Source organism: Leucoraja erinacea, chromosome 22, assembly GCF_028641065.1.
Source record: "Leucoraja erinacea ecotype New England chromosome 22, Leri_hhj_1, whole genome shotgun sequence".
NCBI lineage: Eukaryota > Metazoa > Chordata > Chondrichthyes > Rajiformes > Rajidae > Leucoraja > Leucoraja erinaceus.
In genome coordinates this window covers 12,234,119-12,256,373 of record NC_073398.1, presented here as the reverse complement: position 1 = coordinate 12,256,373, position 22,255 = coordinate 12,234,119, and the positions used below count along the sequence as shown (strand labels likewise).

The following is a 22,255-nucleotide window of genomic DNA, read 5'->3' as shown; positions in this document are numbered from 1 at the left end:
TCGAACTAAGTCATCCTTGGTCCTGAGTGATTGTCTAAAAATAAGTAATACTGACTTGGATATTAGGTGTGAACTCTCCTGCTCTTTTTAACCACAAAAACATGACACGTCTCATCCAAATGGAGCAGCTCTGATAGAAAAAGAACAATTTGACACAGCTTTGTGCTCAAGTCTTCGGAATGAAATGTCATTCCAAACCTTTTCTGATTCAGACGAATGAATGATGCTGCTTGAGCCCAGTTCTATTCACTTCAATTATTACAACAAAGTATCAGAAAATGCACAAACCTTTCTGCCATTTGTCGTCTTCGAAATAATCTTTATTAACATTTCCTAGAATCAGCAAGACAGTGCAATGGCATTCCTTTTCTAAAGCAAAAAATTGGAGAAATACATTAAAAAAAAATCTATTAAATGACCAAACTCCTTAATGAAGACAATGCACAACTATTGAAGATTAAGTATGCTTTTGTGTATTAAAAATGTTTATTTGAAAAAATTCACACCATTTTCTATTTCAAATTCATAAATCCAAATTTCATTATCATAGAATCAAAGGATAATAAAGCCATTCTGCATAGAAACGGGCCTTCAGCCCACACTGATAATTAAGCACCCAAATGCACAACCTCAATCCTCTCTTGCCTCATATTGTGGACACCGTCTTGATCCCAAAAACCTAGCACAAGTTACTGGGTAACTGCAGTAGCTTTAATATGTGCTATTGGAGCTGTAATTGGAGTTGCTGGCTGTTCAAGGATTCGGGTGTACTCATTCTAAGCACAGTGCCTCAAATGAAAGTGTACTGATACCTTATGGCACTTTCACACTCCAAATTGGGAGTAAGTCTTTTGTGCACCTGTTATCTTCTTTGGAAGCAGTGGCTTTTTCACAGGCTTCACTTTGGAATTAAAGTTCCTGTAGGTAACCTGCATCCTGTAAGTAATGTAGGTAATCTACATTATCTTTTGAATCTATGGTTGGCATCGATAATACCATCAAAAGTTGAACAGATATTCCACTGTATCATCGCCATTCCAAAGATGTATGAAAAACACACATACACCTGTATGATTATGTCCTGCCAACAGTGGAAGTACGGTAGTAGCGCAATTTATGATAAATCTTCCTGTCAGAAATCCATGCCTATTCCTTGATACTCACTTAATGTATCACATTACAAAATGGAATATTGCTTCAAGATTCTAGAGGCACAACTACTATGTGGCAATGTAAATATACAGTTACAAGATTCAGTCATATGACATACAAACAAGGCCCTTTGGCCCAACTTGCCCATGCTGATCAAGATGCAACATTTAGACTGGTCCCAACGCGTTTGGCCTATATCCCTCTTAATTTTCCCTATCCATGTACCTGTCCAAATGTCTTTTAATTTTTTGTGATGTTGCAGTACCAAATATTCTGCCACACCCCCATTAATGTCTCACCCACGATCAATCAGTTGCAAATAGGAAACATTAAGAAAACAAACATCATGAACATTTTGAGGATGGATCCATGGATGCACATATTGCAAAATAATGGTCTAGAAAAATAAGTGTTTCGATGCAAAAATCTGGATACATCTTTGCAACGATATCAGCTGCTTTCAGAATAAATCTCAACGCAACCTCGTTATTAAAGAACCCAACACAACCTCGTTATTAAATATTATATACTTAAACCTCAGAAATAAAGATTTCTTAAACTCAAAATCTCACCAATTTGTATTGTCACCATGCTTCTAATGGAGTGGCAAAATGTATCCAATACACAAATGGGTTGATGAGTGGAAAGGTCAAATAATATGATGTCACCCCCTCCTGTTCCAATCCAAAGGGTAGTTCCCTTTTGAAGATGCAATGCTTTCACTCTTGCAGAATAGGTGTCATTTCTAAAGAAATTATTGTTATTATAAATATTTTTGCATTCTTCAAATATTTATAAATTTGACAATTCAAGAAAGCTTCACTTAGGCATGAAAATATATCAGAATTATATTAATTTGAATACCATTGAACTATCTATTTTAGCAACATAACACTGAAAATCAATTTAACCTAATGGAAAGGGACAGAAGGGCAATGTACATGTCAATTCACACCAGTCATACAATTCCATGAGGCAATTCCGTTGCATGTCACACTTGCATCACTGATATGATTTCCTCCCTGGAGATGCACATGAAAAAAAAAGTTCAGCCTTCAAAATTTGTTTTGGAGCACTGCAGGGGAACTTATAGACTACATCAGGGGTTGGCAACCTACGGCTTCCCACTTCGAGATTATTTTTCCCCTATTGCATTACATTTAATCTGGTAACATCCCCAACCCCAATCCTTACTCCTCAAACCACGAGTTGTGGCTTAGTAGAGCTGTTGCCCATTGTGCCGGAGACCAGGTTTCAAGACTGAGCTCAGGTTCTGAATGTGCAGAATATACAGGTTTTCTCTTTGACTGTTTGGGTTTAAACTGGGTCCTTCCACATCCTAAACATGTGTGGATTGTTGAGTTAATTGGCCACTCAAAATTGCCTCATGTGCAGCTATGGATGAACAGCGAGGTCAGGCTACTGCTGAAAGCACGGGACACCGCTTTCAGGTCAGGCGATGCTCGAGCCTACAGTTCATCCAGGGCTAACCTGAAGAGGGGCATCAGGAAGGCCAAGCACTGCCATAAGCTCAGGATTGAGGAGCACTTCAACAACAACTCCGACCCCCGACGCATGTGGCAAGGCATCCAGGCCATCACGGACTACAGACCCTCCAACATCACCCCCACATCCAGCGACGCCTCCTTCCTTGAGGAGCTTAATCATTTCTATGGCCGCTTCGACAGGGACAATCTAGAGACAGCCATCAAGGCTGTGCTACCTGCCGATCACCAACCCCTCACACTCACCCCCTACGACGTGTACGTGGCACTGAGTAGGACTAATGCACGTAAGGCTGCTGGCCCTGACGGCATCCCCGGGCGCGTGCTCAGTGCCTGTGCTGCGCAGCTGACAGACGTCTGGACTGACATCTTCAACCTGTCACTTGCCCAAGCAGTTGTTCCCACTTGCCTTAAAGCCACCTCCATCGTGCCAGTGCCAAAACACTCCACTGCGGCAAACCTCAACGACTTCCGCCCAGTTGCACTTACCCCCATCATCACCAAGTGCTTCGAGAGGCTGGTCCTGGCACACCTCAAAAGCTGCCTACCCCCCACACTGGATCCCTATCAGTTTGCCTACTGCAAGAACAGGAGTACGGAGGATGCCATCTCAACGGCACTTCACTCCGCCCTCTCCACCTCGACAACAGAGACACTTATGTAAGAATGCTGTTCATCGATTACAGCTCAGCATTCAACACCATTATTCCATCAAAACTGATCACCAAACTCGGTAACCTGGGCATCGACCCCTCCCTCTGCAACTGGATACTGGACTTTCTAACCAACAGACCCCAGTCTGCGAGGTTAGACAAGCACACCTCTTCAACCCTCACCCTGAACACCGGCGTTCCTCAGGGCTGTGTGCTGAGCCCCCTCCTCTACTCCCTCTTCACCTATGACTGCACACCTGTACATGGTACTAACACCATCATCAAGTATGCAGATGATACAACGGTGATTGGCCTCATCAGCAACAACGATGAGCTGGCCTACAGGGAGGAGGTCCAGCACTTACCAGCATGGTGCGCTGACAACAACCTGGCCCTTAACTCCAAGAAGACCAAGGAGCTCATTGTAGACTTCAGGAAGTCCAGAGGTGGCACGCACACCCCCATCCACATTAGCGGGACGGAGGTGGAACGTGTTTCTAGCTTCAGGTTCCTGGGAGTCAACATCCCCGATGACCTCTCTTGGACCTACAATACCTCTACTCTGATCAAGAAGGCTCATCAGCGTCTCTTCTTCCTGAGGAGACTGAAGAAGGTCCATCTGTCTCCTCAGATCCTGGTGAACTTCTACCGCTGCACCATCGAGAGCATCCCCCCCCCCCCCCCCGCCCCCCCCCCCCCCCACGCGCTTTGTTTTTTTTTTTTTTTTTTTTTTTTTTTTAAATTCAAATCGTTTGCTATGTCGCTCTTCAAGGGAGATGCTAAATGCATTTCGTTGTCTCTGTACTGTACACTGACAATGACAATTAAAATTGAATCTGAATCTAAGTAGATGACCTGATAAGTCAGTAACCAACTGCTCGGAAGTATGATTTAAAACAGTTAAGCAGGTTAGATATCCATATTCACACAAAATCTATAAAAATCTATTTCTATTCACTGACTACCATGTGTATTGTGATACAAGATCACAAAAGAATATTTCAGAGTCGACGGTTGATTAAATACTTACTTAAGAACAGATGCACAGTCAATTATCAGACTTATTTTATCTACATTTTTGTCCCACAGTTCGACAACATGGCTGCCCTTCTTTACCAGATAAATATAATTATCAATCACCATTGTGATAATATTTCCATTATTACATTTCTGTTGTCTTCTGTAAGAAAATAAATGGAAACAATTAATTATCTTCAATTTTTAAATTGCAAATTACACTAAAGTGGGAGGTATCATAAATAGTGAAAATGTTTATCAAAAATTACAGCAGGATCTTGATCAGGTGGGGAAGTGGCTGAGGAATGGTTAACTGAGTTTAATGCAGATAAGTGCGAGTTGTTGCATTTTGGGAAGTCACACCAGAGCAGGAGGAGAGCAGGCGTATATTTCCTTGAAAGTGGCATCATAAGTAGTTTCGGTGATTAAGAAGGTTTTTGACACATTGGCCTTCATTTGTCAGAGTATTGAGTATAGAGGTTGGGATGTTATGTTACGTGTACCACATGTTGGTGAGCCCACAATTAGAATAATGTTTTGATCACCCTGCAATAGGAAAGATGTTGTTAAGCTGGAAATAGTGCAGGGAAGTTTTACAAGAATGTTGTCAGGACTTGAGGGCCCGAGTTATGGGGATAGGTTGGACAGGCTTTATTCAAGATGCACACATGACAAAATATTTTTTAAATTAAATCTCACTGTAAGTGGTGGCAGGTTTTTTATGGGATACTAGGCCACGTGGGATCCGTCGAGTCTTGTCCCCTCAACGCACGGTTGCAGGGGGGGGGGGGGGGGGGGGGGGGGGGGGGGGTGCGTCCTGCAGCATTACACACAAACCACCCCCATACATTAACCACCCCCCTTGACATTATATTAATATTATTCATTTGAGAAGAGGGGGGGGGGGTAGAGAGAGAGGAGGAGGGGGGGAGAGAGGGGAAAGGGGGGGAGAGGGGAGGGGGGAGGGAGAGGGGGGGGGGGGGGGGGGGGGAGAAAGGCGGGAGAGGGTGAGGGAGGGGCCAGGGGGGGGGAGAGGAGGGGGAGAGAGGAGGGGGAAGTGGAGGGGCTTGGAAAAAGAGGGGGGGGGGGGAAGAGGAGAAGGGGGGAGAGGAGAAGGGGAGAGAGGAGGAAGGGGGAGGAGAGGAGGGAAGGGGGGGGAGAGGAGGAAGGGGGGGGAGAGGAGGAAGGGGGGGGGAGAGGAGGAAGGGGGGGGGGGAGAGGAGGAAGGGGGGGGGAGAGGAGGAAGGGGGGGGAGAGGGAGGGGGGGGGAGAGGAGGAGGGGCAGCAAGGAGGTGGGGGTGGAGAGGAGGAGGAGGGGAGCGTTGGGTCCCGTCCCCTCAACGCGCGGTTGCGGGAGGGGGGGGGGGGGGGGAGGGCGGCCAGTGGTGTCACACACACTCTAAGCACCCCCACACTAACCACCTCCCTTGATATTGGAGAGCGGGGAGGGAGGAGGGGGAGAGGGAGAGGAGGGGGGTGGGGAAGGAGAGGGGGGGGGGGGGAAGCAGCGCGGGGGGAGCGGGCATCAACCAGAGGGCTGCGAATTAAGCGGAGAGGGATGACATCACTCGCAGCATGCGGAACACAGCGCTAGGCGTGCGCAGCAGACCCATTGTGACGTCATCAGTGAGACCATCTCGTTTATTTTCAAAGTTTTATCGAATTAGTGAACATTTTCATATACAACTCAAGAAATAAAGCACAAATTTTTCAGATGCCGATTTCGGACTCCAGGGGGTAAATCTCTGCTGGAATATGTAATAATTTTATTACATTACTGCGTTGTTTTATCGAGAAGATGTGACAACACACAAACAAATAAATACACAAATACACACAAATCCAATATCAGAGTTTTATAGTTATAAGTAGAGCCAGGATTTATACATTAATGCCGTGCCTTTTCATGCCTTTTTTGATGATTTCACTGGGATAATGTCTTTTTAACGATCGAGTGCCAAAATCAGCCTTTTTTTTGCCGTTTTGCTAAAAGGTTGTGCTATTTTCTCTTGTTGTACCGTGATTACAATGATGTTTTCTATGTCAACACGTTAATATTAATGTTATTATTAACGTGTTAGCATAGTATAACTTACAAGAAAACTTTCACATGCTGGAGAAACACAGTGAGTGAGACAGCATATATGGAGAGAAGGAATAGGCGATATTTATGGGTCAAGACCCTTCTTCAGACTGATGTGGAGGGGGCTTGAAAAAAAAGGAAGAAGCAGAGACAGTAGGACTAGGAGAGCTGGGAAGGGGGAGAGGGAGGTGGGAGAAGACAAGGGCTATGTAAAATTAGTGAAGTCAAGGTGATATTGCTGGGGTGTAGACTACCCAAGCAAAATACCCAAGCTTGTCTCCTCACTACATTTACTGCTGGCTCCAGTCGCAAATTTTTCTAGTGATCTGTGCAAGGCATTCATTGATGCTGAAATTCCACTGTGGAAATTGGAAAACAAATCTCTCAGAGGTTTTTTTGAGAAATACACAGAGGAACATAAACCAACTGAGTCATCATTACAGAAAAATTATGTTGACAGCAACTTCAACAATGTTGTGCAGAAAATTAGAGATTAAGTTGCATGCAACAGAAATATGGATCTCAATAGACAAGAAAATCGATGCTGTGGGGAGATAAGTTGCTAATGTGGTCATCGGTACACTGAAGGCAGGTCAACCATCAAAGGAATATTTGTTGACATTGGAAGTTTTGGAGAAGTCAAACAGCTCAACTGTTGCTCAGTTGTTTACATCTTCACTTGCTGTACCTTTGGCCAGAAGGTATAAAACATGAGAATATTTTTCCGTTGATGACTTAAAGTTTTATTCCCCAAAATGGTGCATTAGCTTAGCTCAAGGACTTTATGGAATTGCCAAGCACAGACGTAGCTGGTTTCCAAATGTCAATCGCCTAGTTTCCAATGTCAAGAAAATCCTCAGAGTACTGTCACGTGTGCAGTTGTTCAAGGAAATGGCATCCGTGATTCCGCTACCTCCTCAGCCCGTTTTGACTAGGTGGGGTATATGGCTCGCTGCTGTATTCTGCTGCAAATTTTGAAAAGATAAAAGAACAGTTTTTAAGAAGAAGAATCTGCTGCATTCAGGATCGTCAGTGAAATCATGCAGAAAACGTCCCTCCACAGCGATCTTGTTTTTATTGCTTCCAATTTTGCAAAGTTCCCACAAGCTATCACTTCCCTTGAGAAACGTGGTGAAACACTAAAGAATAACTTGCAGGTTGTCAACAAAGTAACTGACGATATTCATAAAGTTCCTGGCGATGTAGGTAAAGGCATACAAGGAAAATGTAAGAGAGGGATTTTAGCTAACAAAGATCTTGAAGAAATACAAAATATAGCTAAAGTTCTCAAAGGTAGTTGTAATACACAATATATCAACATGAATATAGAGTATGTAGCTTGTTTCGAGTATGCACCAGTAACCTCAGCTGGGGTAGAAAGACGTTTTTCACAACTGAAGCATATTCTGTCTGACAGACGGCATAGTTTTAACACCAGATAATTTGAAAAAAAAAATTGCTGGTTATTATGTGCAATCAGGCAACTTTGGTCATTTAATGTAGTATACCTTTATATTATTATTTTTAAACCATATTTTGGTGGTGGAAATAAATGCCTTTTTCTGCCTTTTATGCATTTATCGTGCCTTTTTTGTAATTCTATTATGCCTTTTTAGTGCCTAAACATCCTGGCTCTAGTTATAAGGATAAGGATGGGAAGAAAACGCCATTAAACCCATTGACATACTTTCAAAATGTACAAAAATGTTAAGGAAAAAGATCAACTGATCATATTTAAAGTTTATGCGACAAAATAAAATAATTTAACTTTGAAGAGAGAATCTCATAACTCACAGTGGCCTAGTTTTTGTCTCCATCATCTTCTGAACTGTAAAATCACAGTTGAGTGATACGACTTTTGTTCCACAGCCTGCCCAGTAGGTCACCTGTCCTGAAATGGACGAAATACTCAAACATACTAAAGGAGTACTGATGTCGCCAATTTCCACAACCTTCACTGGTGCACCATCTTGATACTGTTGGATCAGAATAAACCACAAACCGTTACTATGTAAAATAATGCATGGTAATTGGTAAGAATTATGGTTTTTAATGAGATTTCAAAAAACTCTGATAGCATGCTTGATATAAAACGCGCCAATAAAAAGAATCAATTTTAACAGTTCCGGAAATGTTTTTAAAAGAATGTCACTTAAAACAACGTACAATTCTTATTATAAATTTCTTTAAATTGGGGTTTCCTTTGAAATTAGAACATTTAAAGCATAACAGGGGACAGGGGGAAAGCAAGCAATGAATGAAGGTCCTTTCATGTTTGGGGCGGAGCATTCAGTGTCACAAGAGAATGCTCAGAAATGGATGGGACTGCGGGTGGATGTTGAAGGTTTGGGAGGAGTCACCGCTCTAGCCAGTCATGGCTAAAATGGAGATTGGCAATGGTAGTCCCTCAGTTATCCATGTTCTATAATCAAATAACTGAATGTATCCTACAAATAATTGTATATCAGAGTAATATAAGAAAGTTTACTTTTGAGATATGATGGTTAAATATAAGGCCATGTGGGAACCAGTTATGATCTCACTGCCCACCCAGGTTGTCAAATGTTAAGCAATATCAGATTCCGGGCGGGCGGCCACAAAGAAATGTCAGAGATAGCAAGGGAGCTGCTGGAGCAAGAGGTGATTAAGTAACGCTACTTCTGGTTATAACAGCCCCATCTGGCCTGTGAAAAATTCAGATGGGAGCTGAAAAATGATGGTCTATTACTGCCAGCAGAATGAACATGTTCCCCCCTCTGTAGCCCCAATGTTGTCACTATCGTGGATAAATCCTAAGGAGAGAGACTCCTTGAAATGCTGAGGTCGACTTGGCCAATGCCTTCTTCTTGATTCCATTGACTAAGGAGTCCCAAGATGAGTCTTTCATTTGGGATGGACGTCAGTATACCTTCCAACGAATCCCACAGGGATATTTGAATGGGCCCACCATTTGCCACAGAGTAGTTGGCAGGGATTGATACAATGCTCTCTCACCCCAGTCATTCAACTATTCCCCTACATCGCTGATGTGCTATTGCTGGAACTGACCGTGGAGTTTGTGGTGACTGTCCTGGTCACCTTAACAGTACATATGAAAGATAATGGGTGGGCTATTAATCCGCAGAAAGTGCAAGGTTCGAGGAAGGATGTCACGTTCCTGGATATCCTCTGGCACACAGGCCAAGGCATAATTCCCAAAAATGTGAAATGGAAGATCTTGGAGACATGCATCCCCACGAACAATCAGGAAACTCAGAGGTTTGTGGAGCTTTTGGGTTATTGGCACTGCCTCAATTTGCATTTGGCAGTCATTCCAAGGCTGCAGTATGCAGTAACCCAGAGAAAGATAGTTTGAATGGGTGCTGGTACAACAATGTTCCTTTGAGGCTGCCAAGGGCGCACTGGAGCAGGCCTCGTCTTTATTTCCCGTCAATCGTGGCACAACAGGTCATGCCATCGTCCTAGCCCTACACTCATCCCTAGAACACCTGGATAAGAGAAATACCTACATCAGACTCCTATTCATAGACAACAGCTCTGCCTTTAATACCATTATACCATCCAAGCTTATCTCTGAACTCCCAGGACTTGATTACAATCACGTCATTTACAGTGTATAATGGAATAAAAGGAATAAAGGTGGGCGGCGCGGCTCTGGCCAGCAGCGGCCTCTGCAGTCTGTCCGCGTTTTATTATTTTTCTGTCTGTGTTTTAATGTAGTTTTTGTTATTTTTTTTTGTTGGGGTGTGTGTGTGGGGGGGGGGGGGGGTGGGGTGGGGGGGGGGGGGGAAACTTTTTAAATCTCTCCCTGCACTGGAGACCCGACCTTTTCTCGTCGGGTTTCCGTTGTCGTTGGGGCCGCAACGAGGAGCGGCCTCCAACAGGAAGAAGCCGGGGACTCTGGTGCTACAACTCACCGTCGCCGTCGCGGGGCTGGCCGAGTCCGTAGCGGGTGGAGCGGTGGAGGAGCGCTGCTGCTGCTGCGGCCCGACCGGAGAGTCGGAGGCTCCAACGACAGGTCTGTGGACGGCGGCACCGGGAGCCCGCGGATCCCTGGAGGGAGACCGCTTTTCAGGGCTATCGCAACGGCGACTTCTCCCGCCCGAGTTGTGGGGTCGAAGAGCTCCTGGAGCGGGGCCTGACATCACCGCCCCGCGCGGCTTGGAATGGCCGCGGAACTCTGCGAGCGCACACCGGGGGCTCTAACACCAAGACCCGGTGTGCGACCTCGCACCACCCGGCGTGGCTTTAATGCCGGCGGGACAATCGCCATCGCCAGCCGGGGGCTTTGACTTTGACTCTGACATCGGGGGGGGGGGAGAGTGCAGTGGAGAAATAAGTTTATTTGGCCTTCCATCACAGCAATGTGATGGATGTTTATGTAAATTATGTTGCGTCTTGGGTCTATGTGTTTGTATGTATGGCTGCAGAAACGGCATTTCGTTTGGACCTCAAGGGGTCCAAATGACAATAAATGTATCTTATCTTATCTTATATTAAAGTTTGGTGCAAGGTAAAGCCAGTAAAGTCCGATGAAGGATAGTCTGAGGGTCACCAAGGAGGTAGATAGTAGTTCAAGACTGCTCTCTAGTTGTGGTAGGATAATTCAGATGCCCGATAACAGCTGGGAAGAAACTGTCCCAGAATCTGGAGATGTGCGTTTTCACACTTCTACACCTTTTGCCTGATGGGAGGGGGAGTGAAGAGGGAGTGGCCAGGGTTTGACTCATCCTTGATTATGCTGCTGTACTTGCCGAGGTAGCATGAGGTATAAATGGAGTCACTAGAAGGGAGGTTAGTTTGTGATGGTCTGGGCTGCTTCCACAATTCGCTGCAATTTCTTGCGGTTTTGGACAGCACTGTTCTCAAATCAAGCTGTGATGCATCCTGATAAAATGTTTTCTATGGTGCGTCCGTAGAAGTTGGTGACAGTTATAGGGGACATGCCAACCTTCATATACCTTCTAAGGAAATAGAAGCATTGTGCTTTCTTCGTCGTTGCTTCAATATGGGTGGTTCAGGAAAAGAAGTTATTGATATTAACTCCGAGGAATTTGAAGTTTTCAACTTTCTCGACTTCGGCACCGTCAATGCAAACTGGAGTATGTGTACCGCTTTGCTTCCTGAAGTCAATCACTATCTCGTTTGTCTTGCTGACATCGAGAGCAAGGTTGTTGTCTCGACACCAGGACATGAGATTCTCGATCTCCTTCTTGTACTCCATCTCATCATTATTTGATATCCGGCCCACAATGGTGGTAAATTTGAACATTTAATTAGCTTTGTACATGGCTGCACAGTCGTGGGTGTACAAGGAGTAAAAAAAGAGGCTGAGAACACATCCTTGCTGGAGTCCCGTGTTGAGGATTATCGTAGAGGATGATTTGTCCCCTACCTTCACTGATTGGGATCTGTTGGTCAGGATGTCGAGGATCTAGTTGAAGAGATGAGTGCTGACATGAAGTCCTGTGAGTCTGATGATGAGCTTGGATGGTATAATTATATTTAAGGCAGAGTTGTAGTCTATTGAATAGTTTTCACAAGAGAGTTAGATTTAGCTCTTTGGGCTAAAGGAATCAGGGGATATGGGGGAAAAGCAGGATATTCATTGCAGGGGCAATGATTTTAGATGATCAGCCATGATTATATTATCCAGGGGGTCTCGGGACAAGAGTAGGGCTAGGGCGTTGTCATTGTCCGTGGACCTGCTGTGGTAGTAGGTGAACTGCAGTGGGTCAAGGCCGCTGGGTAGACTGAATTTATTGCCTTCCATGACTAGCCCAGGCCCGTGATAACCTTAACAACTGACTATTGCCCAGCAGTTCCCCTCTCCAGAGGATGATAGGGGCTTCTGGGGATGAGAAAAATGACAGGTTGTAACTGGAAAAGGAAGAATCAGGGGATGACAACCTGAAGGTGGGAAATGTTAGAGTTATTCGCCCCAATGCACCGAGGAATATGGGAAGTAATAGCGAAGTGAGCGGGTGATACCTGCTGGGTATTGGAAGATGGACATCCCTCGCTCTCATGCTTAAACTACCAGAGATTGAGGAAAAGGAAGTGATGTGTTGATAAGATATAATGCACTGGTTTTCTCTGCAGGTGACCAAAGGGTATCACCACGTAGGGAGTAAGACCAATTCCACACCTCAGCTGGATGGCACTGACTACCACTAACACACAATATCTTTGTGACCAGTCACAACAACACGCTATTTCCATGCACGGTGGAGAATCCATGTGTTGCCACAGGCCTTATCAGGGAAGGAGGAATTGGACATTGATGAGCCAGGAAGGCAGATGAGCTTGGTTTGTTAGGGACCATGCATTAAAGATCATGCACTTGGAGAGGGAGGGAGTGGCATATGATATGTGGAGATGCCCTGTGCAGATCCAAATGTGATCCTGGTCAACAAAGAATGAAAAAATTACAAGTCAACACCTTTTTGTATTTGTTTTATGCTTATGCTAAAGAGTTCAATGTTTCTAGTTGTTGGATCTCTCTCCACACACCTATCCACTCCAAAAGGCAGAATCCTCTTTGAGGTCCAGTCCCTTTAACGTAATTGAGACACCCGAGTGGTACATCACCCAAAATGGCTCCAGCTCTAATCAGAAAAGCTGCCCACTTACTGATGAGGCAAATAGAATTCTGCATGCTCCCTTTGACTGCTTTCCAGGGATGATATCAGCCAAAGTACACCCATAGCCTGTCCCCTTGCATTTTGACCAATACCAACGTGTCAGGGGTGCACCTATGGGTGGCATCTGCTTGGTTAGGTATTTGACAGGTGGTCATAATGTAGGCTGCATTAACTGTTCACAAAGTTTAAAAAATGATGGAGAGGGTTCCGGGGGCTTCTTTGTTATCACAGCCCTGAACCGTACCAGTGGGAGCTCATTCAACGATACCTGGCTCCCTAGAACCACCCCTTGGGTCTCCACTGCCCTCATTTTCTACAATACCATCTATTTTATTTGCGTCCACAGAGCATATCCTTGGCTGCTGACCAACTGGACAGGGTAATGTTACCTGGGTTTTGTGTTAGCCTACATATACCTCAGTAATGCCCTGCCTGTAATAAGTGGGGGATGGGCTAAAAGGGTTATTTTAGAAACTGAACTACTCTTTGCCATATTGTGTCCTCCTTATGGAATGACTAAATCAGCCAAAGAGACCCCAAAAATGGCAGCCATGAGGGAAAGGATAGCCAATGAAACAACTGATGGATTGGTGAAGGTTGCTATTAATGATGAGATGGTTGCTGTTAGAATGGTGGTTTTGCAGAGCCAAGCTGCCCTAGAATGGAATGTTGGCTTTTAGGGAAAATCAAAAGAAATTTACATGCTGGAGTTATCACTGATAACTACTTTGTCAGGGATAAAGTATATCAAACGTAAGAGCAATTAAAAATTGTCACACTACTAAATTGGTGTCTTGTGGTAATAGTATTTGTTGCAAGACAGATTAAATAGTGGCATAGTTAAAAATACATGACTACAACCAAATTAAGGCAAAGAGAGCAAAAAGTGCATTTCATATAAATGCTTAGAAAGAATACTGGGGTGGCGTGGCATTTAAAACTAATCGAGAAAATTAAAAGACACAGCATTCATGGGTTCAAGTCATGAACAGATTTCAAGCATTTGCCATCAGCTTTAACTGTATTCAATAGAAAGATGAACTTACCTTTACCGTTGTATCCTTAAAAATAACAAGCTTCCCATCTGCTGTTCCCACCAAAAGCAAGTTGTCTTCTTTGCTAGGTACAATGCAATAACATTTTACAAATAATGACTGATGTCTCATTTTAATCTCTGGATGAACAATGAAACATTTTTAAGTGAAGTCACTGTCATAATGAAAAAGGCTTGGCAGCCAATGTGCATAAATCAAGCCCCCATTATCAGCATGTAATCATGAATTTGTTTTAATGATATTTGTAATATAAATTATGACCAGGACACTTTGTATAACTGAACAGCTCTTCTGTAACGTAGTGCCAACTGATCTTTTACAGCAGTCCGAGACAACAGGCAGGGTTTCATTCTAAAGTCTCATCTGAAAGATACCATATTGGACATTATTGCACTTCCTTAAATAATGCACATGGACTGTACCAGCCTTGACATTTGTGCTCAAATGTCTGGAATGTGATTAGAAACAGAGCCTTTGAATCTAGTTCTGGCAGCTGAGCTTTAGACCATACATAGATTTTTTTTTTTTTTAACTTTAATAATTCCAAAACTGAAATAACCTTTTAGGTAGCAAGTTTTAATATGTAATTTACTAGGCAAAGGCATCATATGTCAAGTTCAAGTTCACATTTATTGCCACATGTACCATTTAAGGTACAGTGAAATTTGATTTACCATGCAGCCACACAATCAAAACGAGTACAATACACAATATAATATAACATGAACATCCACCACAGTGGAATCTACATTCTTCACTGTGGTGGAAGGCAATAATATTCAGTCAACCTTCCTCCTTTGTTCATCCGTGGTCGGGGCCATGAACCCTCTGCAGTCGCCACTACGGACGGCCCGATGTACAAGCCCCCTCGGGATGCTCGAAACTGGAAAGTCCTCGCTGCGCCTGCTGCTGAAGCTCTAGGCCAGACTATGGGGGAGGCCACACCAGTACAAGTTCTTAGGCTGCGAGGGAGGGCGAAAATGCGACTGGGAGAAAAGTCGCATTCCACCGACGTAAGCGCCTAAAAAAGTTTCCCTCTATTCCCCCTAAAAAGTCGAAAGGACGAACAGCTGCTGGCGAGGCTGCCGGCTCGCGGCGTCACCCGATGGTCCCAAGTCAAATGTGTATTGTGGGACAAACATCACATGCCATCAGATTTCACAAAGGATGTTTAATTTAATTACAGTAAACCAAATGTGGCAAATATCTAAAGACTGCAGCATTCCTTATTTTTAAATCACTCACACCTGGTTATGATTTTGTAATTTCAGTTGGTTTTCCCATTTATATTTTCTCAGTTTATTTCCGTGTGGGGGTTCTTTTGTCACTGAGGTGAGGATGGTCATGTTATGATATCGGCTACATTGGCAGGGAGCAAATGACAAAGAGGCTGCTATATGGTAGGAACCAAATTCTGAGAGGGAAGTTACTACCCTGCAAACCTGTGACCAGAATGCCCAATCTCTGTGTGCTGCTACTGTTAATTTCAATACAGATCCAGGATACTGTAAGGAGTTCCTTATGTAGCAGTCATACAAACCCATTTTTATCTCACCGTTGGCCATTTTTGTATTGTTTGCATGCCGAATATGGTGTTACAAATGCTTGCGTTTTTTGTTTTATAGTTTTCCAAAGACATTGATTTAACGAGCCATTTTCTATCAATTATAATGCAAGTTATTTTGTACAATGATATGGGACTGTCCTTTTGTACAAGTGTATACATTTGAATATAATCAATTGCATGATTTTATAGCATCAAACCATAATTTCTCATAGATTTCTCATAACCCTTTAATTGCAACTAAAATCAATGGATTATGTTCCGATCCAGCTGCAATCTCCTTCAGATAGGCTGTCCTTCACTCACTTTCATGGAAATGTCAGTGAATTAAATCAAAACACATATGCAGCATCAATCCATCGCTATCTTGTTATTATCATTGCAATATAAATTAATGGAAAACTTGATCAAAAGAAATCAGCAGATTTTGAAAAAGTCCAGCTTCAAGACTCTAGATTTTTCCAGACGCTGCATTTACATGGAGAAATGAACAACTGTAATTAATCAAATCACATATGTTGATAAGTTAGAACTATCAGTGTAATACGGTAATTTAAATCATACCAACCTTTTCTTGGAATGATTGGTGAAGAACAAACATGTAATAGAATCAGACATTTTCCGAAGTTGATGAGTTGATTGTACATTCTCCGCGCTAACTACCCACAAACGTCCGGACTGTGTGCCAGCAACAACCCAGTTAACTTGTTCACCAATCACAGATATGAATGCCAGGCACAAAATGCAATTATCATTAATATCCTGGAAAAAGATTTTTTTTTAATCAGCTGGTGAAATGAGAAAACAAATTGTAAAGGGCACAATTTTATACATTGTTAAATTAAGTAAAACATTCAATTCACACAATTTACAGTAAAAGAAAATAATTTACATTAACACCCTTCTTACCCCATGGCAAATCAACATAAAATTTAAGTCTCAACACCATGAGTAATGTCAGTACATGGTGACATTTATTTGTGTTTGATTCTTAACACTTTTTTTATTTAGTGTAGTGCAGAGTTACAGCATGAAAACAGGCCCATTGGCCCATCGAGTCTACGCCGACCTTCAATACGCCGACCTTCAATCACCCGTCAACACAACTTCTATGTTATCCCACTGCCTACACGGTAGGGAAATTTTATAGAGGCCAACTAACTGACAAACCCACACTTATTTGGGATGTGGGGAACAAATCAGAGCATATAACCATATAACAATTACAGCATGGAAACAGGCCATCTCGGCCCTACAAGTCCGTGCCAAACAACTTTTTTTTCCCTTAGTCCCACCTGCCTGCACTCATACCATAACCCTCCATTCCCTTCTCATCCATATCCCTATCCAATTTATTTTTAAATGATACCAACGAACCTGCCTCCACCACTTCCACTGGAAGCTCATTCCACACCGTTACCACTCTCTGAGTAAAGCAGTTCCCCCTCATGTTACCCCTAAACTTCTGTCCCTTAATTCTGAAGTCATGTCCTCTTGTTTGAATCTTCCCTATTCTCAAAGGGAAAACTTGTCCACATCAACTCTGTCTATCCCTCTCATCATTTTAAAGACCTCTATCAAGTTCCCCCCTTAACCTTCTGCGCTCCAGAGAATAAAGACCTAACTTATTCAACCTTTCTCTGTAACTTAGTTGTTGAAACCCAGGCAACATTCTAGTAAATCTCCTCTGTACTCTCTCTATTTTGTTGACATTCTTCCTATAATTAGGCGACCAAAATTGTACACCATACTCCAGAATTGGCGACCCCCAGGAACCTTTGGAGCTGCTTGCGGGAGTCAGGAACAGGCCAGGTGGTGACAGCAGAGACCTTGGTGGGGTCCATCTTGATGTTCCCTTGGCCAACGACGTATCCTAGGAAGGAGACTGACGGGGAGTGAAACTCGCACTTCTCAGCTTTAACGAAGAGAGAGTTCTCCAGGAGCCGATGTAGAACTGCCTGGACGTGGTGTACGTGTTCCTCCTTGGTCCGTGAAAAGATGAGGATGTCATCAATATAGACGAACACGTACTTGTTCAACATGTCTCTGAGAACGTCACTGACCAAAGCCTGGAAGACGGCTGGGGCGTTGGTGAGGCCAAAGGGCATCACCAGGTATTCATAATGTCCCGTGGGAGTGTTGAAGGCGGTCTTCCACTCATCTCCCTCTTTGATGTGGACCAAGTGGTAGGCGTTGCGGAGATCCAACTTTGAAAAGATGGTGGCCCCCTCCAGGAGCTCGAAAGCAGAGGAGATGAGTGAGAGAGGGTAGCGATTCTTCACCGTGATGCCGTTGAGCCCCCGGTAATCTATGCAGGGACGCAGAGATTTGTCCTTCTTCTCCACGAAGAACCCAGCCCCAGCAGGAAACGAGGAGGGACGGATGAGACCAGCAGCCAAGGAGTCGTTTATGTATTTCTCCATGGAGCCTCTCTCAGGGGCGGACAGGGAGTAAAGGCGACCCTCTAGGAGGAGCGGAACCAGGCAGGAGGTCTATGGCTCAGTCATAGGGCTGATGAGGAGGAAGGGAGGTGGCCCTAGACTTGCTAAAAACCTCCCCAAAGTCATGGTACTCGGCTGGGACCCCCGTCAGATCTGGAGCAGAACTGGAGCAGGTGGCCGGTTGAGGAGCTGAGGCTTGCTTCAGGCACACTTGGTGGCAGGAAGGGCTCCAACCCAAGATGACCCCCATCCTCCAGTCGATATTGGGGTTGTGTCGCCGAAGCCAGGGGTAACCCAGGATGAGGGGAAGACGGGGAGACTGCAGGATGTGGAACTGGATGGTCTCATGGTGATTACCAGACAGGAGCATGTGCACTGGGACCGTCTGGTGAGATGGCCATCGAGGGCGTTGGCGGGAACAGGTTTAGGCAGGGGAACACAACTGATGCCTAGCTGGCGGGCTAGTTCCATGTCCATAAGATTAATGTCACAACCAGAGTCTATGAAGGTGGCGAGGGTGTGAGAACCATCAGACAACAGCAGACGGGCATGACAAAGAGGGCGTCCGGCAGAAAAAGTTCAGAGGTTCGACTGACCAGTAATTCCTCCGCTACTGGCGAGTCTGGCCTTTTACTGGACACTTGGAGATGTAATGACCCACCAGGCCACAGTAGAGACAGAGGTTCCCCCGACGCCGACGTTCCCATTCCTCGGGGGTGAGACTGGTGCGACCCACCTGCATGGGTTCGGGTTGCCTCGACGGTTGCCCCGACGAGGGTAGTCCAGTCTCCGGAGGAAAACGAGCTTGGGTGGATAGCTGGCGGACCGCCTTTCCCTGTCGCCTCTCCCGACGTCTCGCCAGGATGCGTCGGTCCAGACGGGTCGTTAGCTCGATAAGCCCATCCAGAGAAGAAGGAAGGTCGTGGGACACCAACTCATCCTTGATATAGTCATTCAATCCCAGCAAGAAAGCGTCACACTGGGCCGGGGCGTTCGAATCACTCTGACGGGCCCTGGTGCGAAAGTCGATGGCGAAGTCAGCGACGCTCTGGTTCCGCAGGCTCAACCCCAGCAGACCTCCCGCAGCGTCCAGACCCATTGAAACTTCACCAAACACCTTGCGAAGCTCCGCGGCGAAGGCCTCGAAAGAGGAGCAAGCCTGCGTGCGTCGCTCCCATTCAGCCGTTCTCCACAGCCGAGCTCTGCCAGTCAGGTGATTAAAGGTAAACGCCACTCTCGCCGCTTCCTGGGCGAAGGTGTAGGGCTGTAGGGCGAGGAGAATAGAACAGTTCGTGATGAATGGGTTGCAGCCCTCCGGGTCTCCAGCGTAGCGCTCCGGGGTTCCCACCCGGGGCTCAGGTGATGGTCCTGGTGGACCGGGAGCTGGTGATGTCGGAGCCGGAGGCGAAGCATGGGGTGTAGCCTGGGCGAGGGTGGTCGTCACCTGTTGGACCTGGGTGGCTAGTGCAAACAATGCTTGCTCCTGGTTTGACACAGCCTGTCGAACCTCGGAGTTGGAGGCAGTGAGCATAGCTTTGTGCTGCAGGAGCGCGTGCTCAATCCTCTCGAAGCGGCTTGACGGAGACGTTGTGTGCACTGAGTCCATTGTTGGCCAGATTGTACTGTAACGGGTATAGCTTGGACCCAATAGCAGCACAGAATCAGACAGGTATAATTGGTAACGAACTTTATTACGAAACTGTAACACAGAGTAGTAACACAGGAATGGGTACACCGTACTCACACAGAGGCTCAGGATTGAGCGAGGGTTCCGAAGAGGGGCAGGCAGGAGACGTAGTCGGGGTAGCGGAAGGTCCGGTAACCAGGAGATCCAACACACGATGCAAACAAACCAGCGAGGGACAGACGAAAGGAGAGTCGAAGCCAGGCAGAAAGTCGAGGAGCCGTTGCAGGGATACACCAAACAGCCCAGGAGAGAGGCAGACAGAAACCAGGAGGTACGGGACGAAGACTGTGGTCGGGGACAGAAGGCTGAGGTGATATCCGGGAAGACGACAGGACGGAATGGTCAGGGGCAGGCAGGTTCGAATCCGTGTAGGCAGTCGGGAAATTGCTGGAGAGTCTTGCATGAATGCTGAGAAAAATCTGGCACTGTGTGAACGGTGAGGAGAGTCTATATACCGGGTTAATAGGTGATCAGAGGCAACTGAGTGCAACAGGTGAGGAGAGTTGGGCTGATGAGAGGGGAGTGGCAGGTAGGCAGGTGAGGAGAAGGAGGGACCGGTGGAAAAGTACCGGGAGAAGTGGATGAGAATGAGGTGAGGGCAGACTGTGACAGTTGCTGCCTTACAGCGACAGATATCCAGGTTCAATACTGACCATGGGTGCTGTCTGCACGGAATTTGTACTTCTCCCTGTGACTGCATGGATTATCTCGGGATGCTCTGGTTTCCTCCCATATTTCAAAGACGTGCAGGTTTGTGGGTTAATTGGCTTCTGTATATCATCCCTAGTGTGTAGGACAGAACTAGCGTATGGGTGATCTTTGACGGCAGCGACTCAGTGAGCCGAAGGGCCCATTTTCAAGAGGTTTCGCTAAACTAAGGCCAGTTGGAAAGGGAAAAACTGAGCTAAAATTACAAATGGCTATCTGGATGAAGTGGCCATTTCTGAAACATTCAGAAAGAAAGAGCATGTTTTTTAAAAGTCAGAATTCAATATCAAATCTAGAAGGCTGCAACATGCCCAAATGGAAGAGGTGCCTTTCCTCAAAGCTTGCAGTGGACCCAGTGTAACAGTGCAGAAGATGACAGGCAGATATATCAGAATCGGATGAGAATGTTAAGAGGCAGACAACCTATTTGGTGTTCCTGTCTAATACCAAATTGGCTTGCCCAAATTTAGAAATGTAACTTGTGGACCAGCCCTATCTTTATCCAGAACTAATTTAAAGGTTATCGAACTGTGGTCTCTGGTGCCAAAAGGCCTGCCCTCTAACACTTCAGTCTCTTGCCTTGGTCAGTTCCTTAAGCAGTAGGTCAAGCTTTGCCCTCTCACTTTTAGGGCCCTAGACATATTGCCTGTGGAAGCTTTCCTGAACACACTTGACAAATTCCATCCCATCTAAGACCTTAGCCATCCCAGTCCATATTGGGAAAATCAAATCCAGAGTCATATTTGGGGCTAAAGAATCTGTCTGTCCTCCAAACTATTGAGTCTCTTATCACCATAACCATGTATGATTTCACCCTACCCTGTTGTGCCTCAGAGCCCGGCCTGTTGCGACTTGACTGCTGCTCTCCCAAGAATGGTTTGAGAGGAATGGCCGTGGGGGATTACTGCACTCTTTGACTGCTCACTTTATCACACATCCACTTTCTGCCTACGCCTTAGGTGTGATCACCTCACTATCATGCTGATCAATGGCACTCAGTCAGTCATAAGTATCAGCTGTGTGCACTACCCACCGTGGCACTTGGGGATGTGGTTTCCCAGGTCTCCCACATCCTGTAGTAGCAGCACACCACAGCCTTAGCTCTCATCCTTGCAGCACTAAGACTAATGAGGAATCAAGAGTGTTTTATTGTCATATGTCCAGAAATGGAACAAGGAGCAAAAAAAAGACCTTGCTTTATCTTACTTTCTGGCTCTGCTCAGCCTCCTAGCCACAGCCTCTCGAGCCAAAGTTTCAATAATTACTCGTGAAGTCAGTGCTTCACCTTAGAACACAGGTTCATCCAATAGTCCACTCTGCTAGTGCTTGTTTTCTTTTTATACACCATTAGGGGCAGTTATTCCCTAGCGGCTGTTTAAATCTCCCGTGCTTTTCATCCTTGCAGCTATTCACTCGCTTCTGCAACTTCGCAGACTAGGATCCACCCCTCCCACACCAGTCTTCTAACCTTGCATTTGGATGACTGTTTATTAATTGAAGTGAAGAATAAAATAAATTTAATTTCCCAAAACTGTCTCTCAACTTTCTTCTCCCCCATCCCCACCAATCTGGTTATTGACATTTTTGTTGTTATAATCAGTGAACATTTGTAGTGCATTTTATACATATGTTAAAAAATATTCAGACCGATTTTCAAGGCCAATTGACACCATTTACACACTTGTTTTGATATAACGACAAGGAACACATTGGTAGAAACATTAAGCATTTTCAGAAACAATATTC

General features: G+C 45.1%; 1 protein-coding gene across 1 annotated transcript in view; it reads right to left on the bottom strand.

Moving 5' to 3' along the window:
• lrrk2 (leucine-rich repeat kinase 2) overlaps positions 1–22,255 on the bottom strand; it is a 189,195-nt gene that overhangs the window by 5,714 nt on the left and 161,226 nt on the right. Inside the window, exons 45-50 of the mRNA XM_055653579.1 lie at positions 16,242–16,435; positions 14,101–14,173; positions 8,205–8,386; positions 4,341–4,490; positions 1,725–1,897; positions 289–369 (exon numbers count right to left, since the gene is read on the bottom strand). Of these exons, the coding sequence (XP_055509554.1) occupies positions 289–369; positions 1,725–1,897; positions 4,341–4,490; positions 8,205–8,386; positions 14,101–14,173; positions 16,242–16,435 (853 nt within the window). The remainder of the gene's footprint in view (positions 1–288; positions 370–1,724; positions 1,898–4,340; positions 4,491–8,204; positions 8,387–14,100; positions 14,174–16,241; positions 16,436–22,255) is intronic.